Source organism: Vigna radiata, chromosome 2 (genome assembly GCF_000741045.1).
Source record: "Vigna radiata var. radiata cultivar VC1973A chromosome 2, Vradiata_ver6, whole genome shotgun sequence".
In the NCBI taxonomy this organism is placed as follows: Eukaryota; Viridiplantae; Streptophyta; class Magnoliopsida; order Fabales; family Fabaceae; genus Vigna; species Vigna radiata.
In genome coordinates this window covers 2,449,811-2,469,353 of record NC_028352.1, presented here as the reverse complement: position 1 = coordinate 2,469,353, position 19,543 = coordinate 2,449,811, and the positions used below count along the sequence as shown (strand labels likewise).

Sequence of the window (19,543 nt, the reverse complement as noted above, 5' to 3'; positions counted from 1 at the left end):
TTTATGGATGAATGGATGAGATTTGTTTGAAGTGGGTCACCAATCACTAACCTGGAGAATTAATTAAGTCACAACTAATCAAATCAAACTCTGTCATAATCCATTAATTGCAGTTTGGTGTAAAGCTCAATTACATTCTTTTACTTTCTTCATGCTTCATTAGTCTGAATCCAATAATCTTATTATTATTATTATTATTATTATTATTATTATTATTATTATTATTATTATTATTATTATTATTATTTCTTCATTCTTATGGGATGCAATTAACAAGGATGAAGGTTAATAGAATAATTAGCAATTTTTTAAAAGATTGAATTAAACTTGATTGAAATAAATAAGTCATACCCGTCAAATATTCCGAAAGATTTTAGCTTAATACGATACTGCCAGGTCAAAGTTTTTGTTTACGGTTTAGTTAGATCTATTTTGAGATTTCAATTTAAATTAGATGCACCACTCTTATAATTACAAATTATCAATTTTCAGCAAGAAATAAATTATTATGTGATTAAAAATTATTTAAATCTTTTCTAGTAACGTCTATAGATACTAGATTGCATTTCAATTTTTTTTTAATCTTCAGTGAATTTGACTTTTTTTTTATGATTTTAAAATAAATCAGTGAGCTTAAGTTGAAAAAAATAATATATATATATATATATATATATATATATAAGAAATAATGATTTTAAATAGTGTTAAAAATCTTTGAGGTATACTTTATTTATTTATGTTTGAAAATCATAAATGTCAAATAAAATGAAACAAATACAATACTGGTCAAAATTGATGTGTTATTTATGCAACAATTTATACATCCTTAATATGACTATTTATCTCCATCACCCGATTTATTATATTTCACGTCTCTTTCTATTTTTATTCCTAAAAGTTTATTTTTGAATAATATTTCTTTAAAATTTATTTAATTATAAAATCATGAATAAAAATTATTTGGTAAAAAAATCTCAAGAAACCAAATTTTTAAAATAATTTTATTAAATGATAGAATGTCAAGATTCAGACATAATATTTCAAGGTTAACTTGTACTGTTTATCAATAATGGAAGTTTCACCTTAATAACTCGTAAAAAAATAATAAATAAAAATATCTATAAAGTAAATATTTTTAACGAAAAATAGTATAGTATACACATATCTATCAAAATTAATATTCTTATTGTTTCTAATATAAATGTTAAATTCAACGAGCTGACATAAAGCATATGATTCATGTTCCCAAAACAAAGAACTTATTGAATAAATGTTATTATTTTATTATTATTATTATAATTTTATTTTTTATCATGATAAAAAAGAAAATAGAATATAATATCATAATTGAATACATTTATTAAAAAACGTGAAATCCATTTAATTTTAAGAAATCTAAAGCAGCATCATGGTATCATTTATCTTAATTTCCATCGTATGTTGCTTTGGATACAAAGGAAGCAAAAGCAAAGCCTTCTAGAATCATCTTCATGCCATCAACTTTTGCTCTTACCTAAATCAATTCTTCTGTGAACCTTGCGTTTTGCATACGAAATTTATTATTTATTAATATATTTCTGCTATGGATTATATTATATTCACTCACACCAAATTTTTATTTTTTAAAAATAGAATTTGTAATTTTCTGATAAAAATCACAATCAATATTAAAATTGCTTACATGGTAGATAATAAAAGAGAGAACGCATATTAAACTATTAAAAATATATAAAAAAAACTCTATTTTATATATTTTTAAAACATTTTCACCATTTTTATATATTTTTTCATCGGTGTTATTAAGATAAATGCCAACACCAAATATGTTTATTTTACTATTGTTTAAAATTCTTTATTTTTAATATTTAATTACTATTTTTGTCTCGATTTTTGTTTTCCTTTCTATATTGATTTTCTAATTTTATTTAATTGAATTAAAGTTTATTATATGATAAATCTAATTTTATTTTGTTGAATTAAATTTTATTAGATGATAAATCAATTCAATACAATAATTTTCATTATATCTGTATAAACGATATTAATGTTACTTTCGTAAATATTGTTAATATTTTTCAAATTTTTATTTTTTAACGACATTAATATTACTTTTGTAAATGTTATTTGGAGTAATGTCGTGTCACATTGTAATAACAACAACACTAATCATTGATATGTTAGAAAATATTTAAAGAAGAAAAAAACAAAAATATGACAAAAACACGAAATATTTTTAACTACACATTAACATGTTTATAAAAATATAAGGAAAAAAACTAAACCAAATCTATTTAACACAAAATGTATCTTAATTTAAAAAAAAAAATAAGAACACCGAATAAATACAAAAAATTTGAAAACAAAACAATAATTAAGTTTTTTTTTCTTCATTATGACGAGTTAACCAAAATAATAATTTGATTCGTCCATTAATTTTGTACAACAAGCCCAACCAATTTTGATGACGATGCGTTAAAAGTTGCATGAATGATGAAGAGAAAACAGCGACAAGCAGAAGGGACTCTCGTCCTCTTGGGAGCAACATGGTGCCAAAACGAAGGTTGTCGTGAGTGTGAAGTTTGAATAAGTGTGAAGGAAGATGGATTATTAGGTTGGTGTGTGAATAAGGCTACCGACTTATTAATATCGGTTAATTATCCATAAATAATAATTATTTTTGATTATTATATTTTAAATAATATAATTTTAATTAAATTTAATCTTATAAAATATAAATTAGTATCAATTTTAATTAGATTTAACTTAATAAAATAAAAATTAAATTTTATTTTTTTGTAGTGAATATTCATGATGCACTCAACTCGTTTATAAACGAAAATTAAAATATTCACTGTTTACGGATTTCAAGTAATAAATATTCGTGAATATCAACTATCCGTCACGAATTTTATTCATATATATCGGTGAATTTTTTTACTATCGTTAGATTATCCTACATTAAATAAAAATAAAAAAGTATAATATTATATAAAACCAAAATTAAAACATTATATAAAAACGAAAAGACCTCTTATACATTATTTGAAGGTTTTGAATAAAGAATAAGGTTAATATGTTATAGTTAGACTCATCTTATTGGTATCTTTTCCGTCAACCCCATGGTTGATAGATCCAACATATGTGCACAGAACAGATGATGCTGTCACGTTGCAATAAAGAGGTTCCCAGAAGTTAGGGACCCATTGCCTCTGGACCCAATCGATAAACATCTACCCAGTTCGATTACAACTTCACACTCTAAAACAAACCTTTGTTTTCCCGTTTCAAATCAAAATCTTAATATCATGTTAGTGTGTTTCATTACATTTCACAACTCACGATACCACTGTCTTGTCATAATCTTTCAGATCCCGACATAAATCTCATTTTTTTTCTCCTTATAGAACTGTATAATCTCATAACATCTGAAATCTTGTTTAGAACGTACGTTATCCCCACAAAACAACCAGTTCCTGAAGCAGACAACTTTAAATCTGATAGTTTTAATAATGTTTGCGTGTGATATATAACAAATAATCGTCACAGTAAAAAAACCAGTGAGATTTTTACGCTTTGAAGTTAATGAACAAGGCTTAAAAAACTAAACTTTAGCAAGGAGAAGAATCGATTTGGATGCATGTTCTTTTGGGAAGCAATTAAAGTTGCTGACGTATTCGTTAAGCATGGGCTTCCTCTGCAAATTGAAAGAGTATTTTATTCTTAAACGCCTAAGTATGGACACGGATTGTGCTGGTTTTCGTAGTTGCTTTTAGTTTTTACTTGTCTTTGTAACTCTTTGTGTTGTGATGGTTAGTTTTGAGATATTCTGTGCAACATGTTTGTGGAAACAAATGAAAACTCAACAAGGATAATAAACGAAGTAAAACAATGAGAAGTTGCTGTCAAACCTGATGCAGGGTATGTTGTGAAATTTCCTATTCAAATGAGGTTGCGACTGACTGGCCAGTCACTACAGAGAATATATCATTGAGGCTTGAAAATGTATACATTTTTTTTTTTCTGTTTTGCTTTAAATAATTAGAGTGAGTTTATGTTATATAAAGTATTCGTTCCTTTTGCTGTTATGGAATTCCTTGGTAGAATTTTCAAACTATTCGTAGATGAAAGTGCACATGTGTCTAGCCCAACATGGGAAGTGGGAGGACCTCATTGATAACGATGATTAGTGCTTTGACAATTCTCAACATAGGGATCATAGAAGTTGTAGTTTTTATGTTTTTCTATTTATATTTAAATTCAGGTCTCTGTGAGTAATAATTTCAGCACTGTATTCTTATCTGTTAGGATATATATGTATATGTATACTTCTGCTTCTATATTTAAATCCATGACTTGTATTTTACTTAAACATTACATTTTATAATGTGTATGACAACTAATAAGATGAGTATTAAAACGTGTTTAGAATTAATGAAAATGATAAATACAGTGCATCTGTAATATGATAGAAAATAGTGAGATTAATTAGGAAAAGTGATTAGTATTGTGATGACATAAATAGCCTAGTTGTTGTAGTTAATTTGATGAAGAATGTAATATTAAAATTGAATGGGATTGTGACTGGATGTTGTCTTTGCATAGGATGAATGTACTTAATGGCTGTGCTTTTGTATAAAATAACATTCATACTTTGCATAAGAAAACAAATGATAAAAGATAAATTAGGAGAAAAATTAAGCAGAAAGGAGAGGTGGAGTCCACAATGATCAGCATCAAATGCTTATTGGGATTCGCACTGTTGCTGAATTCCAAGATCCACAACCATCCGTTATTATCTTTCTTTCTTTCTTTTCTTTTTTTATAATTTCATGTATAAAACAGAGGAAAATTATTTGAAAAATAAAACTAGATTTTCCTTTTTTCCCTTTCTCTGCTTCCCTGTTGGCGGAGCTCTAAGCCATCTCTTGTCTCTCTCGAGAGGGAAAGAGAGTGTGTGTGTGTGTGTCACCACGCAAAGCAGCGTACCCCGCAACCCAGAAAGAAAGTAGCAAATGCCAAATGGTAGTGCAGTGATAGCATTGTAGCGTAGTGTTAGTGAGAGAAAGAGAGAGAGAGAGAGAAAAAAAAAGGCACTACCGTCACCACAACCAACTAGGCTTCGGTCGGAAAGTTGCTACAAAAAAGGTATCACTCTCTCTCTCTCTCTCTCTATCCACTCCCTGTTGTTCTGTTACGACACGTCTGATTTGCTGTTATTAGGGCTTTTATCGTTTTCCTTTGCTTTGTAGCTCTATAATTGACTCTCTTCGAGATGAACCTTTCTTCTCTTTTCTAAACACTGACTTGGGTTTGTCTGGGATTTCACTTCAGGTCTTGTCTTCTGGGTCACTCTTTATTTTTCTGGGATCTCCATTTCTGAGCTAAAGTCTGATTTTTTTGGGGATTTTGATTGTGGGATTTCTGGTTGCTTGTTCTGGGGTGTCACCAAGTCGCCTTCATCAACTAAATTTTGAACCTTCTCTGGGTATTTCGCCTCTGATTCCTGTTGGGTATTTCCTTTTTTGCTTTTAATATATATGGAATCTGAATGATTTTGATCTTAGAGGGTACTCTGAATCGGTGAATTGGCGCTGTTGTTTTGGCTTGAAGATGGCTGTTGGTACTACTTGTGGCTTAAGGTGATTTTGGGGAAGTTGTTTGGTAAGAAAGGGGTAAGGATGGCGGCAGAGTCAAACGCTGGATTTCACAGTGAAGATATAGATTCTGTTTTTAACAGGCGGGCCATATCATTCCAGCCTGGTGGTGCTATTAACCGCCTGTCAGAGATGGTTCCAATGGGTAATTATTTTGGGCTAAGTAGTTCATCTGGGATGATATATTCTGGGAATTCAACCATCATTAACAGTAATCCTGTCATGAGTCAAGCCGGTAACCCATCAAGTTCTTCGCTTCTTCTCGATTCGGTTCCAGGACTGAAGCATGACACGGGTTTAGCTGTTGAGTGGTCTGTTGATGAGCAGTACAGATTGGAGGAAGGCCTTGCCAAGTAAGTTGTTTGTTTTGGGCGGGTCAGGTCTTTTTTAGCTTTTTCTTTAACCCTGACCATTATGGCTCCTCTGTGTTGCATTGGTCCACGGTAGCTCATTTTCAATTTACTTTCTCATGATGATAATAATTTCGAATCTTAGATGCCCATGATTTTTTTTTTTTTTTGTTTGTCAGATGAAGCAATTGCTGTTGCCCCCCCTTTTTATCAGTGAAATAATCATGCTGTCTATCCCTAAGCCATTTCATAAAATATAAAGCAAACATGCTGTCTTTCTTTGTATCTGTGAACTACAATCTTTATTTCTCTGATAATGATATTTTCAATCTCCAAATGCTGTTTTAATTTTGTTTGACACTTTAATTCCTAGTTAAAATGATGCTAACTATTTTTTTCTTTGCTAATTGCTTACATTATCTGGATGGAAGTAGAAATGGAGGGGGAATAAGTGCCTCCCCGTATGCCTCCTCTCCACTACTAGAAGTTTGTGAATTGTGTTGACTAAATTATTCCAAATTTGACTACGCGGGCTTAATGATTTTATTTGTTCACTGAAAGGGTATAGTAGTAATTTTATCTTCCAACCGTCTATCAAAATTTTACCCCTTCACCATTGACCAATAAACCATTTATCTTTTCTCTAGAATTACATGGGTTGTAGTGGCTATACCGAATTTGTTGTTGTGCGATATATTTTATGTTAAAGAGCTGGTATTCTCATTATGTAGTTTATATGTCCTGAGTTGTTTGTGATTCTTCTTCCGTTTGTGACCAGATATGCTGATGAACCAAGTATCATGAGGTATATCAAAATTGCTGCCCTGTTGCCTGATAAAACTGTTCGAGATGTTGCTTTGAGGTGTAGATGGTTGACAGTAAGCACTTTTTCCAAGCTGCATTTTTTATTGCTGCCAATTATGTTACTTATTTATACCAAACTATAGAAGAAAAAAAAAATTAAATTTGCAATCACTTGAATATGTTGTGATTGATTACTTGATAGTTGAACATGCATAGTGGAACTTCCTTTAGTAATTTACTTGTCTTGTCGGTTCCTCATACACCTCAGTTTTTGGCATTGTTGTAATGGCTGAAGTTTTCGCATGGTTGTGTAGCTAAAGTGTTGTATAGCGATAATGATATCACTGGTTTAAAAGGCAGGGTTTTAGATTTTGGGTGTTGTCATGGTAGCAGTTCAAGCAATTGCAGGAAAATAAAGCTGATGGAACTTTCAATTTGGCCAAAATATGGTTGTTGTGGCTGCAATTGCCACTGGTGGTCACAATTTAGAACCCTATTTAAAGGTTATGTTTCATCTCATGATCAAATGGACTTTTAATAAAATAAACCGAGTTAACTTTCCTTGCCCTTTACCTTTTCATGTAAAAGTTGAAAAATGATTAGGGTTCTGCATTAAATTTTATACAGAAAATAGAAAGTTGTGCACTTTATGAACATAGTGTTAAGATTGGACTTGGGTACTTCTTTATGTAGCTTGCTCCTTTACACCTGTTATGGAGGCTTAAAGTACAGTTAAAATATTTTGCAGAGAAAGCGAAGGAAATCAGAAGAACACAATCTGGGAAAGAAGGTCCATAACAGAAAGGTACATGAGATCTGGAAGTTAGTCTGCACATGCTTTTTTTCTTGTAATTTAGTGTGTTGAAACGTTTTGAAATTAATCTTAAGTAATTTCCCCCGATTCTGTACTGGATATTTTATGTATTATGAAAGTCTTGGATTTCAAATATATTTTTTTTTAGAAAAAATTCAGACATATTTGACCTCTGAATTTGAAGATTATGAAAATTCATTTTAAACTCAACATTGAAAAATGAAATTTCTATTATGAATCCTCTCATTTCTCCCTACCTTTGCATCATCCCTAGTTTTATCCATGCATAAGATCCCCAATACTTACGTATTATACCAAGTTTCCTCATTTTATATGCAATTTGTTGATTAAAATTAACACACACTTCCCTTTAAATATGTTGAGATTAGCCTAGATAGTAGCTACTGTGGAGATTAGATTAGCTGTTTTATTATTTTCTTATGCACCTTATCTGATTTGGTTAGACTAGGAAACTTGTTTTTAGTTATCTCAACTCAACTCAAAAATGAACATTTATCTTGGGCGGTGCATATGCTAAAACTCTAGTTTGTACCATAGAATCAAAAGATGGAAGTCAATCTCTCTAGATATAATACTTCCATCATATCATATTCAGTTCTCAAGTAAATTTTGGCATTCTCTTGGGTATTGTGGTCAAGTGGTATGTGGGCTAGCTTCTTTGACTAATCCATTGCCCCGATCCAGTCAATGGCAAGTATTGGGGCAAAGAAGGTAAATTGTTCCGGACTCTTGGTTAGGATCCAAACCTGTAGCCCATGTTTGTCCATCCTAAATTATCCCCTTGGTATTAAATTTTGTATTTTTTTCTACCTTTCATATGCAATCAAGGTCATGCTATCCACTGCTGAAGAAGCATTTAATAACATGCAGTAAGTCATCCTAACCTAAGCACTTAAAGAATAAAAATATTAAATATTTTTGGGTACCCAAGATTTAAACATCTGACCATTTAATTTATTATTTTATATTATCTACTACCAATGCTCTCAGGGTAATCATTAGTAAATTCCCTGTTAATGTTGTTTCTGTCCAAACATACTGTAGTGTAAAATAAGTTGCTTTGAGTTCTCTCAACCTGCTTAACTATCTTGTCAAGGATGTTGATAACTCGAAGTAAATAACAAAATATGATTACGTTGCATCCCATAAATGGGATTCCAGTTTTGATATATTGAATCAATAATGTCTTTAGGATCTAATGTTGATTGAAGAACCAGTATTCTAAAGTCCTGCTTCTTCAGGATAAGCCTGTGGAGTTAGCATCGAAGTCAAATTTACATTCGGCTCTGCCTCCAACCATGGCTACATTTTCACGCATGGCACACCATATGGACCAAAGTCAACGGATACAATATGATGGTTAGTATATAATTTTCTTACAAAAATTATGTGAAGTATCAATTAATATTTAAGTTGTCATTTTCTATTTCTTGTGTGTAATCATATTATTCATCATTTTTAAACATTTTTTTCGGCTAAAACTAAAATTTAGCTCTTGACTGTCAGCCCAATAATCTATGTATGTAAACACATTTCATCCCTGAGTTAAAATACATTAACTGTTTTTAATATTTTTAGAGTGAAATGGATCTTTTAAAAGGATTTTATTGTTTTTTACTTATCGAAATAAGTTTTTGAAAACGGTTCAAACATGGTCTTAAACTCTAATATCTTACATTACTATCCTAATAACTAATCATGAATCCAGAAACTTTGATCACTAATACTGTTGCATCAATATCAAATACAATAATTATAGAGTCTGACATGGTCTTAAGTTGTCCCCAAATTGTGGTGAAACCAGTTCAATCCCCTTTATCTCTGTTGGCAAGCCAGCTTTATCTATGCTAATCTAAAGAAGAAAAAAATTGTACATTTCTTTATTGGTGGCATATCTTTTTGGTAGGCTAATGTCTAACTCTGTTCAGTTGGTGTTCTGTTATATTTTGATGAAGTTTTGGTAGCTTTTAGTTGTGTCATTGTGTTAGGTAAATGGAATTAAAAGATTTTTGTTTGTCACTGTTCATCTTTGAAAATTTATGTACAAAACCCTATTGATTTATATTGTCAGCATAAAGTAGAATAGTTCTCCCTCGTTAGCTCTTATGGTATCTCTTGTTTTGTCACTAGACTCTCAGTGTTCCTGTTTTCATAAAATATTTTTTCCTTATGAGCAATCAGGAATTTGTAGTCCTTTGAAGCAACTCATGGAGCAGAATGCTCAAGCTTTTAATCAAATCACTGCCAATTTGTCTACTTACAAGGTAAATAGCTCAATGTTCACATGCTACCTCAATGGTCATGTCTTTTAGTTTTTTATTTGTTTATAAGTACTGTTGCAGCTGGTGATTTTATGCATTCCACTAGTAAGGAAAATCTTCGTGTTCAACAAATTGTAGGCCTGAAATATTAACTCTATGTGGCATTTCACCTGCCTCAATTTTATGATGGACGGATAATTTATCAGTAATAGCAGAAAAGCATCACATTCACCTGTGGCATTAAAATGTCATCGTCAGTCATGTTATTGGAGTCTAGTTTGATACTTCATATAAGATGGTGATATAATTGTTTTTGTCTGTCTCCTTATTTTAATTAAACTTCTTAATGAATGGAATTACTCTCATGCATTTTCCAAATTCTGTAGGCTCTCTGCTTCAATTTGCTAATGACATTCATTGACAACTTTATGACTTCATTCTCACATTGTCATTATATTTATGGTGCATTTAAATGTGATAATGATAGTTTTCTTTGTCAAACAGTTGCAGGATAACATCGACCTCTTTTGCCACACTAGGCACAATATTAATACCATTCTTAATGAGTATGTGAACATTTACTCACTTTGCTGTTAATGTTTTTTAACTCTTAATTTGGTTTTGATATCTAAAAACATTGTGAAGTTCACTTAATTTTGTGCAGTATGAGAGGGATGCCTGGGATTATGAGCCAAATGCCACCACTGCCTGTTGCCATCAACGAGGATCTTGCTAGCAGTATTTTGCCAAATAGAACATAGGTAAGCTCTTGCTAAACTTAACTCATTCCTTGTATAAAACTTCACAAAAATGAAATTAAATTTCTACAATGGCTATCCTAAAATGCAATACTATTTGATGATATGTAGTATTTGTAAATTGAAGTATAGAATATCTGACATGAAAGTTGATTGGTTTATTGTGCCTTGACAAAATGAAGCTGGCAGAGTGCTGAGTCCACCAAGATTTGACAATGAAAGTGCATGATGATGATGAGTGTAGAGAGTGTTAGCTGCAACAACTGTTTTTGGTGGTACACAGCATTGAGGATATCAGAACTTTCCACACTTTCTAATCCATCATTCATCTTATTGCTCCCTCCTTTATTTGTTTCTTTTGAAGGAAGCCTTGCAACTCCTGTTGTATAAACAAAACATTTTCCTTGCAAAGAAAAAGGAGAGAAAATAGGAAAGCAATTAATATAACAATGGTTTGAGGTGAATGCACCATTATTGATTCCAGAGTGCAGGTGTTTTTCTCATGCCATACCAACTATTTGTAGATCTATATTCTAGTTTGCCATCGACTTCAAATTTAAGTAATTATCATATTTAACTCTTGATACCTGTTGTGTAATGTGTGAAACAAAATCATTATTTACACCATTTTCTATCTTCCTTCGCTTCTACATTCATCACCTTATGTTCACTCATCATTCCTTTAACTTACACAAATATTTATCATGCAGAGTAAAAAGTAAGTCATAAGTGTTTTTGTATTTCATGTGATGTATTTTTAGTACTAGTTCTTAATTAATGTCCAAGTATACCAAGCCATATTACAAATTTCACAATCTTGCTGCAGAATATTTTTCATTATAGTAAACAAACTTTAATTTCGTATCTAGCAGATAACTGAATATTTGAACGTAACGGAAGAAAGTAAATTCCTTCGTTTACTTTCATATTCTTTTGTAATTTGTGATTAATGTTGTTTTCTTTTTGGTTGTAATAATATAGTATGATACGGTCGTAATTTTCCTTCATTTTAACTCATCCAACTTCTGGAAAGTTCTTTTGACATCACATGTAGTCTTATTCCAATAGTTGATGTTGGCTACATGGATCACATAAATATATTCATTTATAATAAAAAAATCAATGTTTTAAAATTATTAATTGTCATAATGACTTTGTCGAAAGTTTTTTTTTTCTCCTCTCTTCATTTATACAAGGCTAAAAATTATACAATCTACTTTTATCATTGGAATCTCCTGTGGCTTTTTTGGTTCTTGTCCAAATCAGTTCAACTTGTCTTTTTCATTTTTTTCTTCAATGTACACCACTATTTTCACATATATGACCATTGTGAAATTTGTGTTTTGTTGTATGATAAGATAACACACCCATCTCGTTTTTGCTACTCACTTTTTCTCTGTTGTCTCTTTAAAGTTCAACATTCACTACCAGTACTATAAAATTGTCTGTACTTTGCACTCATAAATAACTCTCGATATGTTCCTTCATTTTAGCTATATTACTTGTATTTTCTTGTCTCCTGACAAAATCCTTAGTATTTTTTTGTTTACGAAGTTTGTCTCCAAAATTCAAGACTAGATTAAACAAGGACTTAAGAAGGCTAAATTTTTAGTCTATTTGACAATAATATAACCCTAGAAAAAATATATTTTTAAAGCAGATCAAAAACTTAACATTAAGTAAAAAAACTATAGTTCCAACAATCCAAGTCAACACAAATTGATTGTAACTTCACTTATCTAATTTTCATGATGCATCATACAACAATTTTTTTTGAGTAATGTTAATTATTGAATCTAATATTTATCACTAAACAAAAAGTTATAATTGAGTACAACTTTTCATATATATATAATTTTTTCATTTAATATGAAACTTAAAGTCACTTGATTTGAACCAGAAGCAAACCTTAAACATGTCAATAGATGTCACAGAACATTGATTTTAAGAATTATAAGACTCTATAGTACTAAAGGACAATGGCAGTTTCATATTTTTGCACTAGTGTTGGAACATCCTGTTTGTCATTCTTGTTTTCTGTCTATACTCGTTGATAATGGTCAAAAGTGCACATAAACCGCAAGTTTGTGTATGTCTATGATCGTTAGTGATTCTAAGTTGAGGCTAATGCTGACTAGAACCATTTATTTTTTGTGTAATGAACAAAGTCAAAAGGTGAAGTTAGGTTTGAACCCTTTTTCGTTGTTATATGGCAACTTCCTTGGCATGAATATTTTAGAGTATCGGTTGAAGCCATGGCCTGTGAGAGAGAGTTCCAAATTGGTGTCCTTCTGACATTTGTCATCATCTGGACACCCATGTTTGTCCTCACTTATTGTCCATTTCAGGACTTTCTAGACCACTCTGTCTCCACTCTCCAATTCAACCATATAAATGCAATCACAATCACAATACAATCACTTCATCTCTTCTTTCCCACACAACTACTTTTGCTTCAACAATGATACAATCAAACCCACCACTCATGCACCATTATGGAGCACTTCTCAGAAACTCTGGAGAACCCAAACAGGCTAAAACTTTTAATCTTCAAAACCCTTCTGCAGTGGATGCATGTGACCTACCTCTTATAGACCTTGCAGCTCTCAAAAGTTCTAATGAGAGAGACACAAAGGCTTGCACTGCAGCAATATGCAAGGCTGCATCAGAATGGGGATTTTTCCAAGTTGTAAACCATGGTATAAGCCATGACTTGCTCAGAAAAATGAGGAATGAACAAATGAAGTTGTTTGAAGTACCCTTTCAGAAGAAGATCACTTGCGGGCTTCTGAATAACCCTTATAGGTGGGGGACACCAACAGCTACACGTTCAACTCACTTCTCATGGTCTGAAGCATTCCACATTCCTCTCACAATGATCTCAGAAGCTGCTTCCTGGGGTGAATTCAGTTCTTTGAGGTATCTTGGTCTTAGAATATATATATATATATATATATATATATATATATATATATATATATATATATATATATATATATATATATTCCACTTTTCACATTGTTTACTTAGTTGAAATCTTTCTTTTTCTGTGATCAATGCACCCTTGATAACAACACTGCAATATTACAATATTACAATATTACAGAACAATGACAAAAGACTAATGAATGCAGAACAAAGACAAAAGTGTGTCTGTCTTAGGGTGCACCACACCACTCTCTTTCGAAGTGTTATTTTTCACTGTTTAAAGTGCATACACATAATGTGATTTGTAGGCATGGCACTAACAATGAGTTAAATGATTAAACATAGTCATTAATTTCTTTCCTTTTCTTTTTCCTTAAAAAAGAAAATCACACTTGGCGGCTCTCCTCAGACTTTTCTAATGCAGATGACACTACTCTTTCTGAATGTCATTGAAATTTTCGCTGCACACATGCTCTGCTACCCTTGTCTTCATATAACTAAACATTAGAAGATGGGTACGCACGTGTAGATTCTTAAACTTGGTAAATGCTACTAAGTTCTTTTACTAGTTAAGAAATTTGAAGTATTTCTGGTAAGAAAGTATAATAATAATATAACATTTATTGTCACGATAACATTTTTTTAATAAATATGTTTAAGATACTCATCTGTCAAACCCTCAGATTATAAGAAATGCTATTATATATATATATATATATATATATATATATATATATGTTTAAGATACTATGAAAAAGAAATGTATATAATAAACTCTTTAATGCACTTTTCAACAAACATCTAGTTATTAATTATTTGATCGAAACTTCAATCATGTACGAGTCTTTGTTAACTATAGAGTGGGACAAAAAATATAAATTTTATACATAAAAAAACAAATATTTAATAATATCAATACATAAATCAATTTGTTTTAACTTCACACAGCGTCCTTTAATATTATTACCTAAACAATAACTCCCTTAAAGAAGTATACATAGTGTAAAGCAAGTATTTCTGAATAACAGAAGTATCAGACGAATTTATTTATACATGGTTGAATATTTCTACACCTTTGTAATATATCTAATAAAAAATTAATTTTTGATTCATTTTAAAATAAAAGTATTGTTTTATTATTGATGGATAAGTGTAGAGTAGAAAATAGGAGTGTTTATGTTTATGAATTGATAATATTTTAAAAATATGAGAAGAAGAATAGTAATAAGTAATTTAAAGGGAAAAAAAAGAAGTTGTCGGGTTATTCCATATCTTGACAGGTTGGCTTGTAAAATTGATGGTGAGACAAGTGCTGATGGTTCTGAGCAATATTTGTCTGGAATGAAGGTTCTGGTTGTGGCATGCATGATTTCAGATTTTCATCCCCACAAACACTGCACGTTAATTTGTTTCTAACTCTGGCTGTCTCTGCAGAGAAGCAATAAATGAGTTTGCACCAGCGATGCTAGAAGTGTCTAGGTTGTTGGCAAGCATTCTAGCACAAAACTTGGGCTACCCAAAAGATACAGTTGAAAAACTGTGTGATGCAGGCACATGCTTTCTGCGATTAAATCACTATCCATGCTGCCCAAAATCTAAAGAAGAAATTTTTGGATTAGTGCCTCATACTGATAGTGATTTCCTTACAATTCTTTATCAAGATCAGGTCGGTGGACTCCAACTCATGAAAGATTCCAAATGGGTTGCTGTAAAACCAAACCCAGATGCTCTAATTGTTAACATTGGAGACCTTTTTCAGGTAAAAACTTATCAGATATCAGACACATACATACAACAACACTTTGTTTTTATCTCTCCTTTATGATAATGTAGCATTAAAGTATTAATTAATGTAGCATTTCTGAAAAGGTATTAGTTGGGAATGTACCTTGACTGCCACTTAATAAATTAGGCATTACATACAATGAAACAAGTTAATTATTAGGTGTCATTTGACTAATATGAATATGTATAATTTTTCTAAAGTCTAAACGACAGCCATAGTGGAGAAAAAGAAAATGACCAGTAGTGCCAAAAAGGAATTTCCAAATTCAAGGGTTCTTTCTTAAACTAATAATCATGGCATGCCAACCTCTTTTTTTGAAGGAATATATTCTATTATAAGCAAATGAGTCAACGAAGCAAGATTCCATATAGAAGAATAAAAGGGCTATTTGTATCATTCTTCAACTAAACTGTGGCTGTTTCGAAAGCAACAGATGATAATTGTAAGAAAACTACACAAAACAGCTCCCTTGTTTTCTCTTAAGTCCTAAAACCTACTCTCAGTGACTACTATAATAGAATCAATAGTAGAATGGCCATTGCAGCATCCATTATTGACACAACTCTACTACAGAAGGTGCATGCATGATCACAACGATTTTCTACTAAAAACCTTTGGTTTTATGAACAATTATTAAATTGTCGGTTACATGTCAACGGTTTATCCACTAACAATAGGTCTTTGTATTGGAAAACTCAAATACAGGCTTGGAGTAACGATGAGTACAGAAGCGTGGAGCACAAGGTTGTGGCCAATGACAAAATGGAAAGATACTCCGTAGCATACTTCCTATGCCCTTTTAACAATACTGTCATAAACGGCTGCAAAGGACCTTCTGTATATAGAAAGTTCACTTTTGGAGAATACAGACACCAAATTCAAGAAGATGTCAAGAAAATAGGGCATAAAATTGGACTATCAAGATTTAAACTTTAACATGCCTACGTACTCAACTGGCACTGATACTATTTTGCATATGTAGTAGTAGAAAAAAGAGGCAGCTCTAATATTCTTTTTTTTTTACCTAAATAAAGTTTCTGTTCCTATGCAATGTGTTAGAATAAATAGAAAACGAGATATTCCCCAAAGAAAGGTGGTGGGAGCTTGGAAGCACCAGACTAAAAAAATGGTCCCTCATGGGGTTTTTGCCTTTCCCTTTTGATATCTTAAACTCTTGAATAATAACACACTTTCTAGCAATTAGATATCATCGTATAGTTGTCGACGCAATAATGTTATCAAACACGTGAACTTTTTCATAAGGTTCCCCAAAACACAGCTTATCGAAATGGTGAAGTAAATTGAAGACCTAAAAATATACAAGTAGGTCTCTAAAAATGAAGGTTATGGGACGATTTATTGTGCTCCTCAAGGGATGAGGTGGAAAATATTAAGTACCTGACAAGAAGAAAAAGGAGAACTTTGATATTCTCCTTTCAGAAAGCTGGGGAGAACATGCTTAAAAATCCAACAAATGCATTAAAACAAAAGAGCTAGTTAATCAGTCCCTTTCCACGCAAGTTAATGGAATCTTTGCATAAATACAAATGCCGAAACCATATATAAAGGCTATTAAATCAGTCAAGTCCAAAGGCAAGTATATAGACAAAGATTTTCCATGAAAGAGCAAGCATTTTTCTGCAGCCAAAAGGCACAAAAGAACAATCTAGGCAGCAACTACCATTACAAATCGCCTTCTTTCCTCTGACCAAACCCCAAAATTTAAAAGGGCAACCATTAGGCCTACATGGAAAACAACAAAACAAACATAAACATCCATATTCCCTAACTATTTCAATTATTATTTTTAAGCGTCCTTCCTTCTTCCATCAATCAATATTAAAAATAAAGTCTTCATTGGAGAATACAAGAGCTCAGACATTTTGCTTGTTTGCTCCTCTTCTACATATGATATGATCGTAATGTTAATGTAACATCCCAAAGGGCAGTGTCAAGATGAGTTTTAAAATCCCCCCAGCATGATGATTACATTTATAAAGAACTATATACAATAACATCATTACAGAGGACTTTGCCCAACTAGGATAACACTACATTATCAAATGATTCACAGGTGTGAAACTACTGTTATAGGTCATGTAAGAACAATAACTGGTTGCTTTTGCCGTGACAAGCATATGCTTGGTTTGACGAATCTACAAATCTTGCTCGAGAAACATTGTCACCTTATCTTTCAAGGTGTTTCTTTCCTTCATTAAGGGGACTCGTTCTTCTCCACCAAGTTCATCTTGCCTTTGCCTAGTGAACTCATGGGTAACCTTGGCATTTTCAAAAATATGTTTGCTCTTCTCCTTCTCAAGAGTTTTACTTAGCAAGGGCCCCAAGAATAGGCTCAGCATGTCTTGAGCAGGATCACCTGTTCGAGAGGTGCTCGTATCAATTACTTCACCAGTTTTTGATGTAGAATTAGATAAAACTTCCTTTCTAGTGTAGGATGGATTTCTGTTCTCACTAGGGGAATCAAGAGTGGTTCCTGTTTCATGAGTAACTTGAAATTCCCATTTTGATTCACTCTGTCTACTTGATATTTCTTTTCCACCCTTATTCTCGTACTCGTTGACACACTGAATGCATAAGACAAAAAGTTCAAGTTCAAACAGAGGCAAAATGAAGATTAAATGCCCCCACCATCAACTTCTCTGGGGGGTTATATACCATAATCACTGAATTATATAGAAAATATATTGATAGATAGAAGAACAGTACAATATTACCTGTTCTGCTATGGCCAACAAATCTTCAACTGTCAGGTCCACAGCATCATCACTAGATGCTTGAACTTGATAAACATCATCACAACCATGGCTCGGATCCTCTAATTTTTTTCTTTTATTTGTAGAAGATCTCTGATCTCTATCAATAGGTTTAGCACTTTTTTTCTTCTTTTGAGTAGCCTTACTGAGGCTTCCATCATCACACTTGGCTCTTAAGTTTGATTTCCTCCTGGAAGGTCTGCTCTTAGGATCATTCTCGGTTGCATAAGTTGCAATGTCGTCTACTTTTTTCATAGAGCAATTAGATTCAACAGCATTGTCAGGGTCACTCACATGGATGACAGTGGCACCAACCTTCTGCATCATCCATGATGGTAACTGACGCTTACTTCCCTCAACACATGCATGCATTCCTATAAATAATGTGAACCTTTTCATTTACAATGAAAGCAAAACTAAAGACTTAAAAGTTTAATCATTTTCTATAACACAGCAAGGAAGGCTAAGACGTTTAACAATTGGGATCAAAAGGACAAACATATTCGATCATAAAGTTTGTACAAAATAATATACAAGAACAAGTTATATTGGGGGTAAAATTAGGGTTTCACTGTAAAGGAGGGTTTTTGTTAATTTCCATAGAGAAAACCAAACCTCTATCTATCGAAAATGCAATTAGCATAGAAACAAGGAAAAGAAGAACCTTGGCTTCATACCTAAGATTGTCAGGGTTCCAATGGAAGACCGAATTCAGAGTTGTATGAAAGGGATTTTCGAAACCTAAAAGAGGAGATGCAAAGCTAGAAGATTTCAACTAGTCAAAGATCATATACACTCTTTATGAATTTTTTTTTCAAAAATTGTTTTAAATTCATTTGCTTTACAGAGAATTTTAAATTGAGTGAAAATGAAAAATGTGTTTACTTTCTGTATGTGTATTTATTATTTCATCTAAATTTATAACATAAATAAAAAAAATTGTCTTAAGTATATTTTTTAGTTATACAAAAATTCTTCTAATTTTACTCTTCAGGTAATTTCCTTTAAACCGGTGAAAACAAATGGGTCTACATGTGTACATTCTTTTTCTTATGGAAACAAAAATATATTATAAAGAAACAAAAATATATTAAAATAGTGATTATTAAAATAAAAATATTATTAAATTAGATAGTTCTTTTATAAAATAACTATGTCAATAAGTAAATTTTATAATGTTAAATAAAATATATATAAAGAAAAACTAATTAAAAGGTAAAAGAATAACAATTTCCATACACAAATTTATCTATATGGGTAAATAAAGGAGGTTGTATAAACAATTTTTGTTTTCCAATTTATTGTTTAAGTAACTGTTGTTTTAAATTAACTAATTACATTTCCAGTTGTTTTTTTAAATGATCGTAATCTAAATTCAATTATTTTATAATTT

The 19,543-nt window shown here is 31.5% G+C and overlaps 3 protein-coding genes across 5 annotated transcripts; 2 read left to right on the top strand and 1 right to left on the bottom strand.

Annotated features, from left to right (window-relative positions):
• Positions 1 to 4,838: 4,838 nt before the first annotated feature.
• Positions 4,839 to 11,301, top strand: LOC106756352. 3 transcript variants are annotated; one of them, XM_022777905.1, is made up of 10 exons: positions 4,839 to 5,145; positions 5,332 to 5,485; positions 5,565 to 6,007; positions 6,783 to 6,882; positions 7,557 to 7,613; positions 8,885 to 9,002; positions 9,825 to 9,907; positions 10,409 to 10,470; positions 10,550 to 10,665; positions 10,845 to 11,301. In XM_022777905.1, the coding sequence occupies exons 3-9, from the start codon at positions 5,679 to 5,681 to the stop codon at positions 10,638 to 10,640; spliced, it is 840 nt and encodes a 279-aa protein (XP_022633626.1). In that variant the 5' UTR covers positions 4,839 to 5,145; positions 5,332 to 5,485; positions 5,565 to 5,678; the 3' UTR covers positions 10,641 to 10,665; positions 10,845 to 11,301. The 3 variants fall into 3 exon arrangements, with proteins under 3 accessions (XP_022633626.1, XP_014494228.1, XP_014494229.1); XM_014638742.2 differs by having other exon boundaries at positions 4,849 to 5,145; positions 10,569 to 10,665; XM_014638743.2 differs by lacking the exon at positions 5,332 to 5,485 and having other exon boundaries at positions 4,849 to 5,145; positions 10,569 to 10,665.
• An 893-nt stretch (positions 11,302 to 12,194) lies between these two features.
• On the top strand, positions 12,195 to 16,887 carry LOC106778301 (gibberellin 2-beta-dioxygenase 8). Its single transcript, XM_014666245.2, has 3 exons — positions 12,195 to 13,581; positions 15,025 to 15,349; positions 16,082 to 16,887. Exons 1-3 carry the CDS (start codon positions 13,124 to 13,126, stop codon positions 16,310 to 16,312), a joined length of 1,014 nt encoding a protein of 337 aa, XP_014521731.1. The 5' UTR covers positions 12,195 to 13,123; the 3' UTR covers positions 16,313 to 16,887.
• A 101-nt stretch (positions 16,888 to 16,988) lies between these two features.
• Positions 16,989 to 18,945, bottom strand: LOC106755744. Its single transcript, XM_014637954.2, has 3 exons — positions 18,828 to 18,945; positions 18,112 to 18,524; positions 16,989 to 17,961 (listed from the first exon to the last, which is right to left on the bottom strand). The coding sequence occupies exons 2-3, from the start codon at positions 18,520 to 18,522 to the stop codon at positions 17,533 to 17,535; spliced, it is 840 nt and encodes a 279-aa protein (XP_014493440.1). The 5' UTR covers positions 18,523 to 18,524; positions 18,828 to 18,945; the 3' UTR covers positions 16,989 to 17,532.
• Positions 18,946 to 19,543: the final 598 nt, after the last annotated feature.